Source organism: Pundamilia nyererei, unplaced genomic scaffold (assembly GCF_000239375.1).
Source record: "Pundamilia nyererei isolate P.nyererei 1_Seehausen unplaced genomic scaffold, PunNye1.0 scaffold00006, whole genome shotgun sequence".
Lineage (NCBI taxonomy): Eukaryota > Metazoa > Chordata > Actinopteri > Cichliformes > Cichlidae > Pundamilia > Pundamilia nyererei.
The window spans coordinates 6,815,581-6,835,203 of NW_005187407.1; the positions used below are offsets into that span (position 1 = coordinate 6,815,581).

Genomic DNA, 19,623 nt, shown 5'->3' on the forward strand with positions numbered 1-19,623 from the left:
CTGAATGGAATCTTTCAGCTCCCACATGACTCTCTCTCCACGTTGTGTTTTTCGCCGCTGCTGAGCGACGCGCAGCGCTCACAGAGTGCCTCTGTTCCTTCAGCGCAGTGACACAAAGGCTACTTTTGAAGGATGCACTGCAAAACGCAGTCAATGGAACACACGCCACAACAAATGGGCCTGTTGTGCGCGCGTATGTGTTTGTGTGTGCGATGACTGTCCAGACAGAGAAACCAGGCACTGACCCCTTGTGATAGAGCCTTGGGGGCCAGACAAGGCTGCCCAGCTGTGACCCACTGACGCCCCCAATTCTCTCTTTTTTACACTCTGCACCGTACGCTGAAGTCGTAAAAATTCAACCCTTTAAAAGGGAGTCTCTTTGTTATAAACGCGGGCCTCACATGTCCTCGGGGACAAACCCATGTACAAACAGAAGTTAACACATAAGATGTTTTACACGTGTTTCCCAAATGTGTGTTGCTGAGCTACCGGCAGAATCATTATCCCACCGTGAGACTCTCTAAACACTGAATTAATTTGGTTCTAGACAGAAATCCGAGAGGTGACAGAAACAACAAGACAAATTTGTATGTGTACATTAAAGAATCTAGCAATATCTCTGTTATATCTGCTGCCTCCGGATATAATGCCATTTTACTTCTCTTCCCCCCACTTGCTCTACCATTTTATAGACGAACACAGGCAGGATGTGTCACAGCCCAGGCACTGAGCAAACATTCCCAGATGAACTCCACGACCACTAACTTCAACACATCATGGACAAAATCTCCACTTGGGTTTGGGTTAGTGTTAGTCATGCATTTTATGGCCCCAAGTGGGTGAGTGGGTGCCATGTATGTGTGTGAGTGGGTGTGCATGTTAGCAGACATCTGTGTGTGAGAAGAGGAGGGCTTTCTTACCAGCACTGGTGCCTGCGCCAGTGGTAAGGTCGGCACCCATGAGGCCACCTGTAAGATGAAATAGAGAGCGCAGCAAAACGAGAGAAACCCATTAGAGGATAGACACCCACACTGGCTCCACTGCACCTTCTGTCTCTCGCTCGGTTTAATCACAATGTGCTGTGTGTGTGTGTGTGTGCGCGCGTGTCAGGCCGTCATATGTGCACTGACACCAGAAGCGGCGCAGCTTCCCACTCCAACTTGAACACGCTTAGCAACTGGACACTACGAGCGGTCGTCCAAGAAAAATGACACATTATTATTTTTAAGGCATAAGAGGTGGATGAGTGGGAGGGTCCAGAGCGTGTGCGGTTTGGCATGGATGCTGCAAGCGCCAAAACTCATATTTAGTTTGCGCTGGCATTTCTAGCATCCAGTTGTAATGACAGGGTGAGGGTGTGGGCAGCAGCCTTCAGACCAAAGGGACAAAAAAAGGACTTTGGACAACAATAACAAACCAACAGGCCCAATTTGCTTATGTCACCAGCAACTCGGTGCCTATATATAAGGCCAGACGTCCTGTGTGTACAACAGAACACTAAATCAGCAGGCCTGTGGCTTGGGATTTTACATTGCATTAAATCATCAGCTCACTTTGAACAGAATACTGAGCAGGCAATATGTGAATATATGTGGGAGGGGACGACTTAGGATTCATTAACTGCCTTTAGGTGGAAAATTGTGGGTAGCTGTCATAAAATAAATTGCACATTTCTATGTGCGCCTCTATTAACATGACAGACAGGTACACACAGTTGAGAAGATAGACAGATGGGATAACAGCATGTACATGGGTGCATGAGTGCGTGCAAGACCCGACCTGTATTACCTGCACTGGGGGGTCTGTGTGTAACTCCAGGAGACATGCTGTTTCTCTGTAGGCCGTGGTGTGCCAGTGGCAACAGATTGTGGTTGCCTAGGGATCCACCGGGATGGCTGTAAATGAGATTGTTCTGGTTGCTAACAGGAATGGACACGGGCATGTCGTAGTTCGATGGGGGCACGGCCTGCTGAGACGATAGAGAGACATAAACATGGGTGTGATTAGACTAAAGATTGCAATGATTCTGATGCTTGAATTGTTATAAAACAAGGTTTGCGAAGTATGAGACAAACAGAAAGAAAGAGAGAGGAAAAAAGCATGACAGGTCAGAAATAGTCCAGGAACACAAAGAAACTTAAAGAGTGAAGTTCAATAGGACTAATGGACAGATGAACTGAACTCCTTACAGCAAAGAATAAAAATACAAGATAGCAGAGTTGGGCAAAAGCAGCATTGCATGAAAGACAAAAGGAAAACTCCTTTCAGAGTTACTGAAATTGCCTCAGTGATAATATAAATGGACTGGCGGTACTTTTTCATTTCAGTGTGATCGAGTTACTTTGGAGGCTACTAATGTCTTAGTAGGAGTCAAGTGCTGGCCCTGACATCTTGTAACATTTGCCATTGTAAAAGTCAAAAGGCTGACCAAAGGAAATATTATGCTGAAGTCATTACAGTCATACATAAAAAAATGGAAGGCTGTGGTTCACAGGGAACAAAGCCAATCGTTTTCCACTGTCCCAGCGCTTAAGATAATTCAGTCTATCTTCACCTCACTAACAAGCCTGCAGAATATCTTGCAAAAGTAAAACGGCACAAGAGAACACAATGGGGGATCACTTATTTTCAGATCATATGGAGCTTATGTAAAGTGTTTTAAGTGACGCACTCAGATCAGTCAATAGTCTCACCAGGAACATGAAAAGCCTCCGGCATCTAGTTTGTCATTTTTATTGTGTCACTTGGCATAAGGGTTTAACCTTGGGAGTGCCCTGGAAGTGGTTGATCCTGCATTGTTAGTTTTAGGAAGTAGAAAATAGCACCCTAAATTACTGCCATGTGTCTCAGAGCCATGGAGGGAGTGCATCAGGGAGATCATCAGCCTGGCTCATGTGGAAGTGGGCGATGTGCCTCAGCTTCTTTAATTTTCTCCCCTCTGCTAATGTTCTGTTAGCAGGCCAAATATTATTTCAATGTACAAAGATGATTACTCTAACCATATTTCATTATGGGCCTCTCCACGTTTCGCTTTAACTGCGACTTTGCACGGGAGTGGCTAGCCAAAACCTATATATGCTATTTTTTTTGAGGGTCTGTCTCTGGTTCTGTTTTTTTTATTCCCACCCACCCTATTACTTCTTCCATCTCTGACTCTTTGGTGGACTTTTTTGACCTAATTGGTCCCGGTGAACTATTATTTAAAAATGTGTGAGCTGTCGTCGTACGTGCACATTTCTGCATGTGTACACACACACACTCTCTACTGCTGGGTGTAAGGGCCCCGTTTCTGAGCTGTCCTTTAACTGGTGCCATCCTTCCTGTTTTCACTCATCTTCCTCCTTTGCCTCTCCCCGCAGTCCCCTCAACAGTCCCCTGCAATCCAGAGGCCCAGTGCTTGGCAGCCACTCTGACCACACACTGAACTGCCACTTGTTGTTTGCAGAACCCCACCCCACCCCCTCCATCTCCCCCACCACCACTCAACCCCACCCATTCTCCAATCCCAAACACACCCCACCTCACCTCGACGCACCACCCCAGCTCACCAACCACTGCCTCGCTTCTAACCACATCTCCTCCTACTCCATGCGGCTCAGACACTACTCTTCTTCTCTGAGTGATTTACCATGGAATTATCTCTTTGCTCCGTATGGCCGAAGCGCTAACCATTCTATAATGTGCTCTCTGAATGAGTGGCAAGCTCAGTTTACATAGAAAGAAGGCCTCAATTTTGTAGTTCCTGGCAACTAGCTATAGGTTAAAGTCTTCTGTAAAGTTGACACTACATAATATAAATCCAGCAGATAACACATCTAGGCATATACAAAGCTACAAAGGCGTTTGCCTGAGGAGAGATAAGCAAGTTTTTTGAGTTAGGAAGACGGGCTTATTAAGAGTGTTCGAATGCCTGCAGCTGTTTCACTGCCAGCACTGTCTGTCCCTGTTGTTGCAGGTCACAGACCACTGGGTTTTGGTGCAGGAAAAGGAAAAGCGCATGCAGACCACACCTCTCCTGAGAGCCAGGCAAGGCATTATGGGTAGAGCGGGTTCAAGGTGGGAACCGGGTGAGGTTAAAATTTGTCATAAAAGAAACTATGCTGTTAAATCAGCAAACGTGCCTACTAGTTATGGTTGCAGACATGTCAAATTAAAGGACCATCCCTCTACTGTAAACAGGAAAATTCAAAGATCTGTAATTTTGCAGAGTGCAATTTTACCCCGATCTTACTCTCACTCTCACTTTGTGTAATTAGTCTGCTTCCAAACAATGGTGGTTAGCTGGGTTAGCGCAACAGTTACTTGCCAGTCAGCATTTTGTCAGCCTGCTGAGTATAACCCAGTACTTACAGGTATCTTATGAGTTTTAATCATGTGATCAAACTCTTCGTTAATCTGTTTGTATTTCTCCTCAGTGTGCGGGGTGAGGATGAGCGCAGACTCGAGCTCCGGGCTCTCGCCACCTTTGTTCTCCTTCTTGCTCAATGCCTGCCAGGTCCCACAACCACAGAGAAGGATGGAGGGGAGACACACACATGAAGGGACGGAGAGATGGACGGTAGGAACAGATGACGATGACAGGGATGAAGCAACAGAAAGCATGTGGGGGGAGGGAGAGAGAGGAAAGAAAAGGTGAGAAGAAGGCTCTGGGTTTAACAAGAAGTACTTACACACAGTCTCTGTCTGCTGATCATCAGATCAATGTCCTCGTTTATTTTCCTGTACTTGTCCTCAGACTCGGGGCTGTGGCCAACCGAGTCATCTGCGTCGGGATCTGGGCTGTCACAGCCGTTTAGGCCCTTCTTTCTCAATGTCTGCAAACAGAGCAGTTGCACAACATAGTTGAAGGGCTTTGGGGTAGGGAAGAGAAACCCAGGTGAACAGCTTCGGAGGGACATAATGGTAATGAAGTGTGAGGAGGTTCATTTTTGAATGCAAGTCTGATTAAAGGACATCTTGAAAAAAAAGAAACACTTTGGAAAAGTTCTTAAACCGATGTGGTTTTATATCAAATTAAAAAACAAAGAACAAATCTGGCTTACTGCGTAGGGTAATGAGATCTTTGCTACAAATTATCTTAATTTTAAAAAAAGCTTTAACAAAAAGAAAACGCTCACGGTATGAACTCTAACAAGATGGTATGGGGTGAGGACACACGGCCTATTTTTATGAACAAGTAAACATGCCGCTAAACACAGAAAAAAAAGGCACAAATGATTCAATCACATTCAATAACAAGACATAACAGAATGATAAATCAAGGGGGGACCTTAAAACCTCATAATTGCACAGAAAAGGGAACAGTCATAAAAGTAAAACATATTTTACAACCATAATTATCAGAGGGCCGTGAAATAGAATTAAAATACAGCCGAGGTGCACAAGTTTACGAGTGTGGTGTATGTGCTATTAAATGTGGCAGTTTCTGTTCTGGCCACCTGATGGCCACCTGCCCCCATTAGAGTGGACAGAAAATAGCACGCTGAAAGAAGAAGGGGAAAAAAGCGCACGCACACTCTCCACTCGATCACCACTCCCTCTCACTGGAGGAGAGAGACAGACAAAGAGAGCATTGGAATAAATAAGAAAACGAGAGGTGGTGGTGGTTGGCGCGGGGGGGCTGTATCTGTAGCTGTCTCTGTCCTTTTTTAGATATTGTTGACAACCTTAACAACAGGGATAAGTTTCAGAGCGCATTACTGTGTGTGATAGCACGAGGGTATGTTTGCTTGAGCAAGTGGGCATCTAACGATAGGTGCTGTGTTCATTTGCCTCGCAAAAGTGAGAGAGACAAAGACCGAGCGGCAGAGAAGAAAAGTACAGTAGCTGACAGTTAGAGAGATCTCATCAAAGACACCACCTCCTCCTCCTCCTCCTTCTCCTATCCACCACATGCCCCCCCCCCCCTCCCCCTTGCCTCTCTCCTCCTGGCTTTAATAAAGGGAGATTAGTCTACGGGAGGAATATCACGGGCCTGCTCCTGTCTGTGCAGTCATCGCTTCACACTGCGCTCTCCTACTTTCATCTGAAGCTCCATATCAGACAGACGTAATTAAATTTACTTTAGCACACCTTGTATTTGATGCTGATCAAGTGTGTGAGAGTGTGCGCTTCTCTGTATATGTTGTATAGTGTGTGTGTGTGTGTGTGGGTGGGGAAAGAGGGGAATGAGTCTGTGTGTGTGTGTGTGTGCATGTGTGGGTGTGTGAGAGTGGGTGTTAGTCAAGAAAAAAGAAAGAGCGACTGAGCAGGAGAAAGGAGGAAGATAGATGCTAAGATAAGTTAATCTCGGTGAACTTCTTCCTCTCATTTGTTTGTCTCTGTCAGTACTCACTCACAGAAGAGATACGAGTGCTAGCTACTCCATCACAACCAGCAGCAGAAGTGACAAGGAGCGATCTGCCTGCTTAGAAAACAAATAAAAATCCAGTCATCTCTCATGTCAGCACAACAAAGGCCTGTTTTGAGTGTGGTTTTAGTGAACTTAGAGGGCTTCTTTTGTGTGTTGTGTGATAACTGTTTGATTCCTGAGGCGTCTCGTGGCGAGGCAGCTACTGTAAGTGTGTCAACATTTGCTGGCTCTCCTTTTTCTCTCTCTGAATCCTCACTTGGCCCCTGGAGTGGAAATCTGGAATTCTGAATTTGAAAGCATCTCTCACATCTTTGACAGTCTTCAGGAAATCACACCAAACAAATCACGCTAGGCGATGCAGGAGATCTGACTTCCAATAGACCTACAGTGAATCAGGCACTCTTGCTCTATCTGAGGAGGATGAGTCAAGAGAACAAAAGGGGCACAGAGGTTTAGCATGCTGTCTTTTTTGGCAAAGGCGTGAGATGTAAAACTTTGCTATTTCTTTTGCGTAGTTTCAATCTGGCCTTGGCGATGTATCATATCGAACTGACAAGAGCTGAACCACTGGCCTTTTTCCGCTCACATGAGAATGCATGCAAGGAAAAAAAAACAACAAACAAAAAAAAAAGAAGAAAAATCAAAACAACTTTTCTTCCTACTTGCATAGATTTCCACCTACTGCCACCAGCACATGAGTCCATGAGAGAGTTACTTCCATTCTTGGAAGAATAGCCGTGGAGCATTGCTGGGAGAGGAGAACGGGGGCCGAGTTAAAGGTGACACCCATATGGGGTAATTGAGCTGGCGGTGTAGCAGTAGTTGGGCAATAGTTGCCCTGTGTGTTTATGGAGGTGCATTTAGCCAGGGTGTGAGTATTGCATGACTGACCCAGGCTTAGCTTTCCAGCCGGCCTCGGTTTATTTAGGGTGCAGTACAAAGATGTTATGCCATTCATCTCAGTTATGCCCACCTGTTTAAAGGCATCACACCTGTTGCCAAAGGCCTAGCATACAACCCAGAAACCAATCAGAACTGCTGAAGAGCTCATGTAGCCTTAGAAGGACTTCTCCCTCTTCAGCCTTCCACCTCACCATCCTGCTGCCCTACTTTCAAGCCATCCTATGTGTTTTACCCTCCTCTAATAGCCCATTGCTTTATCTGCTCCTTGAATATGCCACTGAGTGCTGCTCCAAACTTTCAGTCTGTTATACAGTAACATCACCATTATATAAGGCACATCCAAGACTTATATTTCAAAATAATGGGGAGAATAATGATCAGTGAAAAAAAAGGTTGCTGTTGTAATATTGAGAGAAACAGGAGTACAGGAATGAAGACTTGGCATGAAAAGGGAGTCTTTGGGGAATACGGTAATAGGATGAGGATTAAACAAAAACACTTTGGTGCAGTTCACTTGTGGCAATAATTTTATGCACAAAGAATTCCCCCACATTCTCATGCCTAAATTAAAATTATTCAATATTCTAAGTAACTTCATTTTCTTTCTGTATTCTTAAAAAAGAAGCTAATCTTTTGGCTGCTGGCATAAATGAGCATTATTTAAGTTTATAGCGTTTTTATTACCCCGGTTTGCGATGACTGACATTTTTTTCACATTAAATATTACCCTCTGCTGCCGTGTTGTGAATCACAAGAAAGAAATGGCCAAACAGGGACACCAGATTATGAGGAGAAAGTGTGAGAGAAAGGAGGTTAGAAGACAGCAAAATGCTACAGCGATGTAAAGAGTCACGCAGAATGCTATAGAGAGTTCGTGCTGTAAATGTGAGAAAGAGGAAGGTGCGATATAAAGTATGGCGAGGAGCAAAGACAGCAAAAAAGCTGTGTCTTCTTGCTTGGCTCTGTGTTTCTCTCTCTGGCCCCTTTGGAGGCTTGCTCCTAATTAAACTCCTTCTTCATGATGCTCCCTCATGACTTGACTCACAGGGCCTGTGTGAGGCAGGCACAGCATAGACAAGGTGTCCTACATACTTGAGACGCCCGTCTCATTGGTACCCTTCAGTTTTTACACCCTCAGCTAAGCTAGCCTAGACTGGGGCTGGTGTAAGAGGAACGGCAGGACGCCGCTGTAAAAACCTAACGGAGGTAACCTGAGCTGAGACCGAGGCCAGCTTGAGCTACAAAGAAACTGATTCACATTCTAACACGCTTGCCGTTCCCTAATGTTTTAATTGCAGGAAAACGCTTGCTCTATATTCACTTCATAGGTTGGGGGTGTGAGCGATAACTTCATTTAGCTCCTGAGAAAAACAGCGGAGAGTATTTGGGTGTGAATCCCGGGTGGCCCCAGGGAGTCTGCTAGGGACAGCTGACGCCTGCCCAGAGCTCCTGCCATACCAGGATCCGTCTGCTCGGCATTCTGCCACCCTGCTCACCCTCTCTATCCCTCAATCCGTCTTTCTGCCCCCATATTTCTGTCTCAGTCTGTTGCTCAGTCTGTCTCTGTCTCACCACCTCTGCGCTAGTCCCCTAATTTTCTGCAAAACCACCACATCTCGACAGAAGCTCAGTCAAACACTGTTGACTTGACGGGTACATCTTTATTTCTGATAGACCCTGGGCAGTTGAGGATTTGTGTTTGGAAAGAGATCCATTGTTGACCATTTTCCCTCTGTAGTTATGCTGGCAGTGGCTGAAGGCTACGACACATTCAATATTGTGTTTATAGCTATTGGCGACGGTCAGGCCAGCGAATGTTCCTCAGTGTCTTCAACCCAATAACAGGGAGCATCGGCGCAAAGGCGCTCCACCAAACAGCCAGTGTATTACAGGTCATTTATATCTCTGTCAACACTGTGTGATCTTCAACGCACATGCACTACGGTAAGCTAAACCCAGAAAGAAAATAATATATAATAGCGGGAATGTTTCCCACCATAAATGGACCCAGTTTATGGGGTTTGTGGCATATTTCAGCAGTGGGTGGGAAACAAGTCTGTGATAGACAAGTGCAACATAAAAACATCAGTAACAGCGCCACTTATGGTTAATCATGATTGCTGTGCTGTTAAACTAAAATAAAACGGCACTCAAATGAAATCTTTTGTCTAGAAGGCTCCAAGCTTGCCATGTTGCACTATTAAAAATGGCTTTACTTTATTCCAGCTATCAAACATTCTCAGTAAGCAGACTGTATATATCGTACTTTGCAAAGTGTGAGGAGTCAATGTAGGCTGGGGTGTGTATCTATTTAGAAAACCATCTCTTGTCACATTGGTGAGAAGCAAAGGGGTTTTGTGTCCATAGGGGTGCACAGACAAATAGAAACATTGTCTTTCTTATCAAAAATAAGATGGAGGTAGTCATGAAGTGGACCTACTGTGGATTAAGACCTCCCAGCGCCAATTCACAATAAGCACCAGCAGGGTGGTCTTCCTGGCGGCAGGGAAGAGGTAATAGCATGTCTGAGATGTGATCTTATTCTTCTTATTTTGTTTCTTCTTCTAAGTTTTTTCCTCTTTCTTTCGTTTTTTTTTCTTCTTTTTTTGGGTTCGTTTGGCTCAATCTAACTTGCTCCCATTTTTGTCTTTCTTCCTCGCTTGCTGTCTCTCTCGCTCGCCTGTCCTTTCTGTCTGCCTTTCAGAGTGGAGGGAACATCAGAGGGATCAGGCTGGCTTAGTTTATTGGAAGCAGATGGCAGACCAAAGGCAAGAGGGCCACAGTTTCATGAAGCGTGGTTTGAACATGCCAGGACCATGTCGAGGGGCATGCCCATGGATGATGGCTACATGGAGTGTGTATGTGTGTGAGCGATTTGGGGGAGATGGTTTATTTTGTAGGTTACCAATCTGAGGAATAGGACCTCTAATCCCTAATGTCCCATCTAATGTCCCCGCCTGCTTCTTTTTTTAAGTCATTATCTCTGTATCCTTATTCACTGTTTAAGAAACTATCGCATCATTGGCCTTTCAGTGCTTTAGCAGCTTTGATGCCCCTTACCCCCGCTGCCCTGCTGCACTGTAATAAGTAATCAGACGTTGGCACCTGGGATCCATCATCCCTGGTGGTAAATTCTGTAATAACACCGCCTAAACATGTGATTATTAGCTTTCTAGAGACTACAGAGTTTACTCAACATTACAAAAGGGAGTGAGATATATAGCAACAAACAGAGAGAAAGTGTTAAGGCAAGTGAGAGAGGCAGAAAAGAAGACAGAGGGAAAGGGCACTGTGTGCAACAAGGTTCCTCCACATTTCTCCAAACTGTGCCACTTTGATGGTGCATGTGCTAAAATCACTATTAAGAAGAGCCCACTGCAGACGAGAGCCCACTCACAGACACACAATCTTAGCTAGCCAGTACACATCAGAATACCAGATGGTGCAGTGTTTCCCATATGGAAGAGACACACACTAAGCACATGTCAGAATCCAACACTGTTTGTTACAGCAGCATCCCGGCCCTGGGAACAAAGTGGTCATTCAGACTTGTCACCACACTGTATAATTAGCCAGATAGACATAATGAGACACAATGCCAGCTCAGTGAAACTGGATAAAGAGGGCACTTATGTCTGCGCTGTTAACCTAGCCATCTTTCATCCCCATCTACACTGCAGTTGAATAACGCTTCTCTATTCAAATGAGAGAAATGAGTGCGGGTCTATATGTATTTCTGGTGCAATGTAGAAATCGATTCGCAATGGTTAAATTGTGTGTTTTCCACGCGTATTTCGCTTTGCATACTTTGTACAGTGAAATTGCACGTGGCCTGTTTATGCCACAGTCATCATGTGACTGTACTACACCATGAATCATATCAAAAATGAACATACTTTTAAATTAGCATCAGGTAACAAACCTCAAGCCTCCTTCGCCCAACCTCTTTTTCATTTCTTGAAACTCCACCTAACCCCCAACCCTTTAGCAACAACAACAACAACAACAAAAAAAAGACGACCACTACAAATCGTCACTTATCGTCTTTTGTCTCTCTGTCTCTTATCGCGTGGTGCCAAAGCAGGAAAAGGGAGCCGGGGGGAGGCCTTCAGTAACAATGACCAGCCGGCTGACCTCTATACAGTGACCTTGAGTTTCCACACCCTGCCCAAATCAGTAACCATGGTGGGGGTGGAGGAGGTAGGGCCAAGAGGAAGCTCTAGGCAGGGAAGGGAATGCCATATGTAAAAATAGATCTTTATTCTGAATTTTCCACAAATAGTTTCAAAGAACAAGGCATCATTTCATCCTAATGGCTGGCGTGAATTGTTTTGGGCTGTGTGTAGTGGAAAAGTCTTGCCTTTTGGCAGCGTGGCCTCAGAAGTGGCCTGCCTTTTTCACTGCTCCTCACCACGGGGACCACATATTGGCACATTTCAAACAGTCTATTTTTAAAAACCTTTTGTTGTTGTGTGAGTACTTCAGACTTCCGTTTCAGTATTGACCTTAAAAAAACACCTCTGACAGCGATCTAAGAAATATAGTTTCTTGCCTTAGCTTTTGCTTTTCTGGTCAGCGGGCATTTGATGTGGAATAAAGTGCCACGCCTGTGGATCACATATGCTGTATTATCTGAAATCTTGTTCTTTTTCAAAAAAGGGGTGGGTGGGCATGAATTTGTTCTCTTTGTGCCTTGATGCAGGGTGGAAGCCACAGACATATGGGTTCTCCGGGCTGATCAATTGTATGTAAAGCAGATCTGCTGATCAAAACGTACTCAGATCGGCCCAAACATATGATAGCAATTCAGAGAAATTAATTTCCTTTTTCTGTAATGGAAAAGTTTTTGAAAAGCAGACAGGAAGGCTCTGTTTGGTGGAATGAGGCGGTGGATCAACAAGAGAATTGCACTAAAAAACAAAACAAAAAACAGACTATTTCATTCAAAGGACCAAATGTTTGTAGGCAGTTCAGGGTCTCAAACCAGTGGTCTTATGAATGTGGTCGCCGAGGGCAACTCTTCATAACTGATCAACAAGAACAGAGAGAGAGAGAGAAACTGGATGAATATCCTGACACTTTGCTTACTCACTCCTCTGTTTCAGAAACAACCCCCACCCAGCCTTGTTTAAAACACAAGGGTGGGGGGGGGGGGACAGAGACAGAGACAGTCTTATTCTTCTATTCTTTCACAGCAAGAACCGCCAGCTAGACGTCTATATTTAGTTTCACCGTAGACTATTTTTAGAAAGCAACTACTTTTTGAGGAATTTATTAAGAAATGGGTATTTTAAAGAAAATGGTGGGTTGTTTTTAGGCTGTTGCTTTAAGTGGTGAGCTCGATACATTTTAGAGGAGTGGAGTAGCTGAAAGTACGTACATTTAATGATCAATATTTTTTTGTATCTCAAGCTTCGGGTTGAAAAAACGTCTTGCGTAACTGAATGAATAAAGAGGCAATGTGTTTTGTTGATTTCAAAGGAGGCCAGAGACATCTGGCAACAGGCTATTACACTAGTCCAGTATTCTTGTAAATTAATAGATGAATTGTTGCTAACACTGTAAATATGAATTATGCACTGATGATAGAGATGTGTGAAGCAGTATTGAAAGTGGTACAATTTCTCTTTCCTGCTTTTCAACGTTAATTAACATGCACTCAACCCCACATACAAGGAATTTTTGACAACCTGCTACAGCATGTAAACAGTCTGTCATTGGGAGCCTTTGTTTTAACAAACCGCTTTACTACGAGCTCGTCAGTGTCACAAGGTTAATTTACTTAGTCCCTCAAAGCAGTTTCAGAACTTAATCCTTAGCTCATCAGGACAAACAAGCCTTGCTGTCAATCGCTTCATCCCCGGTAAACACCGAGGCCTCGTGCCGACAACCCCTTCCCATGTCACACCACATGCAACCTCTTCCAAAAAACACAAAATGACTGCACACTCAATTACCGTGGACAACCAAAGCACAAGATATGATACGACGGCCTTATTTCTCTTGGAGGCGACCAACGCAAAAGCAATAGGGTATAAATTGCATTCTTGTTGGAGCAATTAATACAGTTTTAAGAGCTATGAGAAGAAGCCATTCAGTGAGCAGATCAGCATTGAAAAACCGCTCAAGGCTAATGTTCTCGTTGCTGTTTAGAAACCAAATAAGCACGCAGAATAGCTGGAAAATATTTTCATAAGAGCGAGGCAGAACACGAGCATACTAGCACTTCAGAGAGGGAGCTCAGGTCTGGTTGGCTTGGAGAACTTGAGAAAGTAAGTAATTTTTTGAGGAGATGGCGAAATCGGCTAAGCAGTGCTTAGAATGTATGGTAATGTGATGTTCTTTCCAAATGGCTGAGCGTTGAGCTGGAATGCATATACCTGCTTGATGTACTTTCTCTTTATGTTTCTTCATTTACACCCCTCCAGCAGCACACACCACCCCCTCTCTCACACTCTCCCTCCCTCAAGTGTACTGTCACTGGGCTGAAATCACACCTGTGCTTCTCGCACATCTCGGCACACGGGTGAAACATACGCAGGGTGAAACATGGTGAGGGAGCTTTGCTGAATCTCATTAGCCAAGCAGGTAGTCATTAACAGAATGACCTTTGGAAATAATTACCAGCCTTCCTCCTGCCATCCCTCTTTCCCTCCCTCCTTCTCTTCTCACACTCATCCATCCCTCTGTCCCTCCCGTCCCCCTCTCATTCAATAGCTTTTTTTTTCTGGGTAAGGACAGAGGGAGGGAAAGTGAAAAAAAAAGAGTTGAGGATAGGCAGGGAGTCAGATCCCTGCTGCTGCTGTTTAAGATTACAGGGTGAGCTGAACTTTCAGATTAGGTTAATCTGCTGGAAATGGGATTGGCCAGTGGCCATCCTCTGGCAGGTAGGCAAGCATGCAGGGCACTTCAGTACCAAGAGCCATGTGCTATTCCATGTGATACTTGAGCCAATGGCATCGGAGCGTGTGACCCTGGCTGAGGTCATCACAATGCCATTAGTGCTGCAGGGTTTGAGCCAATTGTCACTGTGTATGTACACACACATACACCCATGCAGTGAGGCCACTGTGAGAGCACACCTACACAGCAAACACATTAGTGTATTTGTGTGTTTAAGCACATATATGCTATAAGTGTGCATAGAGGCACACAAACACTTTTTCATTTGCGGGTTTTTTTGGGTTCTTTTTTTAGGTGTTGAGGCGATATATCTTCAGATCACCACACACTCACTAACCCTTCAGTTGTTTCAAAAACCTGTGTTCTTTGTTTCAACAGCGGGGGAAAACAAGCACATTGTAGAAGAGGGATTTGGCAAAGCCGAAGTGCGTTGTTGGATTTGGGGCTGTTCGATCACAGCAAGACCCAGCCAATGCTTCTTAGGTTTGGGATAGATCTGCAATCATCAGGAGGGGAAGAAAGGACTCTTTCATGTGCTATTGCAATTAACAACCCCCATACCGGAATATAAATCACCAGTAACGGCTCAAAGTGATTGTTCTTAAGCATGAATAAAACCAGCGAAAAAGCGAGTGATGAATCTATTCTATTGTCATTTCCCAACACAGCTTACCATTTCTCCTCTAATGCTGTTCACATGTACAGGAAACTGGCCTGGCAGACAGAGAGTATAGGAAATCTATCTGCATGTTTGACTGTTTTATCCGGAGCCAGACTCAGAGTGTGCTGTAGACCTGCCAGGACGGCACACTTGGAACCTGCACGGACATCAAATGATGGAGGGTCTGCCTCTGTGTTTGCTTTCATCGAGCTACTAGAGAGAGATCAGCTTGGATGTGTTTTTGAACACTTAGCATTAATTAAGTGGACTTCTCCGTATTTTTATGGAAGAGCTACATATTATGTTTTTATTTAATCCAGTCACTGGAGTCTGAGTGGGCTAACAGGTCCTACATGAAATAGGATTAAATTGAAAAGTGTATAAGACTAACTTAAAAAAAAATCCTCACTTTGTTTCTAATTGCTACTCTATTGATTAGTATATGTCTTTCAGTTCATTCAATTTTATTTATATAGCGCCAGTCGCCTCAAGTCGCCTTTATATTATAAGAGAAAGACTACAATAATAGAAAGAAAGGCCCAAACAGTCTAAGAAACCCTTTGAGCAAGCACTTGGTGACAGTGGGAAGGAAAAACTCCCTTTTAACAGGAAGAAACCTCTGTCAGAGCCAGGGAGGGAGGAGCAGGTTGGGGGTGATGGGAGAAAGACAGAATAAAAGACACTGTGCACTGTGAACATAATTTCCATTAGTGATGTCTCTTTTGTTTCACCACTTCTCTCACAGGAGGGTTAGCTTTGGTTTATTGTTCTTTTGCTTTCTCATATATTTGAACAAGTGTTGTTCCTAGATGAAACGGTTTTGCGGTGAGTCATCAGACCTTCTTTACTACTCCTCTCTTTCCTTTTTCGATTTCCTATTTCTGTCTTTCAAATAAATAAACCCACTGACCCAAACATAAATTCTATATAATAATAATAATGAAAAAAAAAAAGAATAGCTTAGCGACTCCAATGAGAAAATAGATACAGAAGAGAAAGGCAGACTAGAGTGAGAGAGGTAGAGAGAAAAGCCCTCCAGCCTCTTGTAAACATGCTGTTGCTAGAGAGGCTGTGCAACGTACTCAGTGCCACTCTCTCAACAACGCTAATTATCAACCAAAGACATGCTAATTACATAGAGCTTTATTGCTAATGTAGCGGGCCTCTATGCCAGCCGCCCACACTCTGAGCTCCGCTCCCCTACCTCTGCCTCTCCTCCCACTACACCTTCAGGCACAGCAGCAACAGAGGAAGAGAGATGCATGCATTTGAGCATAGTGGCAGAGACAAGAGCTTTCTACAAATTTGAAATTAAATCTGACATATATACGACTTCATATTTAAGATTTTCATTTTATTTTTTCGCTTTGTTTTGTTTTGTTACACTTTAAAATCAGCGCCTCATCTTGTGAAGAACCTCCTCTTTTCCTTTTCATCATACTGCCATCTCAAGAGGAAGTCTGCTCTGCTCCTTACTTAAAACTCAACACGCCACCCATGTTACTGCAGCTTTGACGTCGGCACACATGGCTTGTAGGAAAAGATCTGACCATGCTGTTCCCCTTTGTTCCCCCTCCCTCTCTGTACCCCCCCATCACCCCCCCCCCCTCCCTCCCACCCACGCTAAACGTGCTAGTGTCAACCCTGTGGCCAATCCCTTTAGCACACCGCAGCTCAGGCTAAAGGCCTCTTCAGGTCGATTTCTCCCGCTGTGAGTCTCTCAGAGATGGCAGAGCTTCCGTTCTCCAGGGATCACATTATATGTAGTGCTTTATAGCACTCTCCCCCCACCAGGCTCTTTACCATCTCCCCCTGACATGGCTGTTTACACGTTAGCTATCCTCTGCTCTCTAATGGAGACAGTTAGAGAAAGAGCTTCAAAGCAGGGAGCTCTTGTCACAAGCACTAGTTATACATCACTCTCTTCATGGGTTCAGCTGGGGAAGGATAATAAACTGACTACAGAGTGAGTGAAAGACTTGGTGAGCAAAGGACACCTGTGCTGAGAGGCAAACTGGTGATAAAAGTATGCAAAAATTACTAAAGGCATACAATTAAGGAGTATGAAACTCCGGCAATTGATAAGTATTTCTAGTAACATTAAAAAATAAGCTGTGGTTACACACAGTGTTTGACAAAGATCATCATTAGCTAATGCCTAATGCACTTAATGTACAACAGTAGTACAGCATTTCTTACCACATAATTTATTTTGGCTAACTCCAAACATGACATGTAGAAAACGTGGGCAATATGTACATGTACATGTGAACACCAGTTGATGTTAGATGGGCATGAAGCCCAGTAACAGCCATATGGAAAAAGTCTCATACTGTTCTGTCCTGTGTTAGAGTGGCCAACCGCTTCATAATGTTAATGTTTTTATTTATTTATTTTGTGTATCTTCCATGAACATAACCAGGTGACCTATCATTTGCAAGCAAAATATGTTGTGAATCAGTTGTATTCTACAATAACAATTGATTTAAAAATAGGGGATTATATATGGACACAGACTCATTTCTTAACCTCAAAGTCCTAAACAGTATTTATGTAGTATTTACTGTCACAATAGATTGCTCTAAAATTAAAATGGGATACATATTATTCTACTTGTGCTATTGTGTTGGTCGGTGGGTAGAATTGGAAACATCAAACATAAAGAGGATTTTAATTCTGGTTAGCAGGCAAATGTATGGAATTAGCAAATGTTGTAGTAAAATGAGTCTAATTAAATCTGGATTTATATATTTAAGGATTCTGTGTAACAATAAAGACAAAGAGCAGGGATTCTAATGTTCATATATATACATATATGTAATATCCATTCAGGATTGCTTTGTGGGGCAGGCACACTTACATTTGCAAAGCACAGTGTGAGCGTAATTAAGAGAGAGAGCAGGGGAAAGGGATAAACTTCACATGACTGCATTCATGTTTGTGTGTGGCCCACGAGGTCAGAGCTCCAGAGTGAATGTTGCATAACAGATTCACGTTGAAAGCTTAAGGATTCAGGAGGGTGCAAGCGTCATTTCCTGCTTTATCTACCTGCCTAGTGGCGTGGCTGACAGCGCTGTTTAACATCGCCTTGAGCCACTCTAGCGACATGTGTCCAAAGCAAGTCCGATCAACATCCTCCTCTCACAGGCACATCAATGGTGACAAGACACCAAGGGCACAGCGTGGTGATTACACACCACAGGTGACAGTCTAAAAGGCCCAGATCGATGATAGGCTACTTCTTTTATGCTGCAAAGTGCAGGCGACACAAGAAAACAATTTGAATAAACACACTGTCTTGAAATTAATGACTTATTGTGAGTCTTAAAATAAGTTTTTCTAACAGTGATTGATAGTGGTACTGAACCCTTGGGGAAAAGTGACAAACTATGGGAGCAATTATTTTGTACACTATGTTAGGTGTGAAGACTAAAAGAGAGAAGTAAGGGTTGCTGAATGAGTCACAAATGCTGTAACCATCTGTCTGCTTGTGCGTTTGCATGAGCGTCCATGTCTGCGCCCGAGCGTGCGCTCCTGTGTGTCTGTGCGCGTGCACGTGTGTGTGTGCCGTCTGTGTTTTCTCGTAGCTTACCTCCACAATATCAGAGTTGGTCCTGCTCTCATGGGGCTCATTGTACTCAGTGTATTTAAGCAGGACCTTGTCCATGTCTGTGCTGGCATACTGGAACAGCTTGTTGGTGCTGTTGAAGATGATCAGGGCAATCTCACAGTCACACAGCACGCTCAGCTCATACGCCTTCTTCATCAGGCCAAACTTTCTCTTTGTAAATGTCACCTGAGTGAAAGGAGAGAAGAAGGGAGAAGAGGGATTTGTGTTTAGTTTACTTTTGTGGCACACTTACAATCAAACTAGGCTGTTTTATCTGACTTGTATTAAGAATTTGATTATGACAAAAAAAAAAAATCCCCCACCCTCAACCGCTTCGCTTGCAATGAGAGAATAAATAGGAATTTGACACCGCAACTTTCCTCTTTAAAAATTTTGAGTTTTCAGGGAAATGGCATTAAAGGAAAGTGAAGTCTGCTAATGGTTTAACACCCACTGACTGTAACAGTCTATCCACTATACCAGGAAAAAGGAAAAAAAGAAGCTGGGCTTGCATTTAAGGAACTGAAAATACTCTGTCTCAGTCAGATAACGGTAAAGAAGGTCAGTTATTGCTTGTACATCAAAGCACACAGAGTCTCATCCTGGAACATATGTCAAGTTAAATTGTCTTTTTTTCAGATGGTCCGAATGTGTGCTTCTGCACAAAAGAAACACACACTATTTTCATCTAAAAATGAGCTGAGATTAACCGTTTTCCATGTAGCGACATTAACACTAGCTCGGTTATTGTCTTGCCCAATTAACCGAGTCTCATAGCAAATAACAAGCAGTGATATAAATAACAGATAGCTTCCTCGACCATACTTAAAGCACTTAGTCAGCGCACAGATCGTGATAACGCGCTTAACTTGAACCACAAAAAGTGTCTCTTTCCCCTCTCTCTTACTGTTCCTTCATATATATATATATATCTGTGTGTGTATGTGTGTGAAGCCCAAGACAAGTACCTTTAGTAATACAGGCACACAAGGACCAACACTGTCAAAATAGAACAGCCTTATTCCTCTATTGTTTGAATCAAAACTAGAACAGTGAAAGTGAGTTAATGCCAGTGAGCTGCACCTGGTTTCTTTTCCAAGCCATGTGTGCGCACTCTTTAGTTGAATGGGAAAAAAAGAGAAAATGCTCCACTGCCAGCTTGCCTCTCTTAACACAGCATCATGTTTCTTTCCT

The 19,623-nt window shown here is 43.7% G+C and overlaps 1 protein-coding gene across 12 annotated transcripts in view; it reads right to left on the reverse strand.

Annotated features, from left to right (window-relative positions):
- mef2cb (myocyte enhancer factor 2cb) overlaps window positions 1-19,623 on the reverse strand; it is a 69,111-nt gene that overhangs the window by 9,739 nt on the left and 39,749 nt on the right. For 4 of the 12 annotated variants that reach the window (XM_013914443.1, XM_005722327.1, XM_013914442.1 and 1 more), the window contains 5 exons: window positions 18,412-18,615; window positions 4,671-4,814; window positions 4,351-4,488; window positions 1,789-1,969; window positions 921-968 (listed from right to left, as the gene is read on the reverse strand). In XM_013914443.1, the coding sequence (XP_013769897.1) occupies window positions 921-968; window positions 1,789-1,969; window positions 4,351-4,488; window positions 4,671-4,814; window positions 18,412-18,615 (715 nt within the window). The remainder of the gene's footprint in view (window positions 1-920; window positions 969-1,788; window positions 1,970-4,350; window positions 4,489-4,670; window positions 4,815-18,411; window positions 18,616-19,623) is intronic. The other 8 variants (XM_013914463.1, XM_013914458.1, XM_005722332.1 and 5 more) reach the window with 6 other exon arrangements.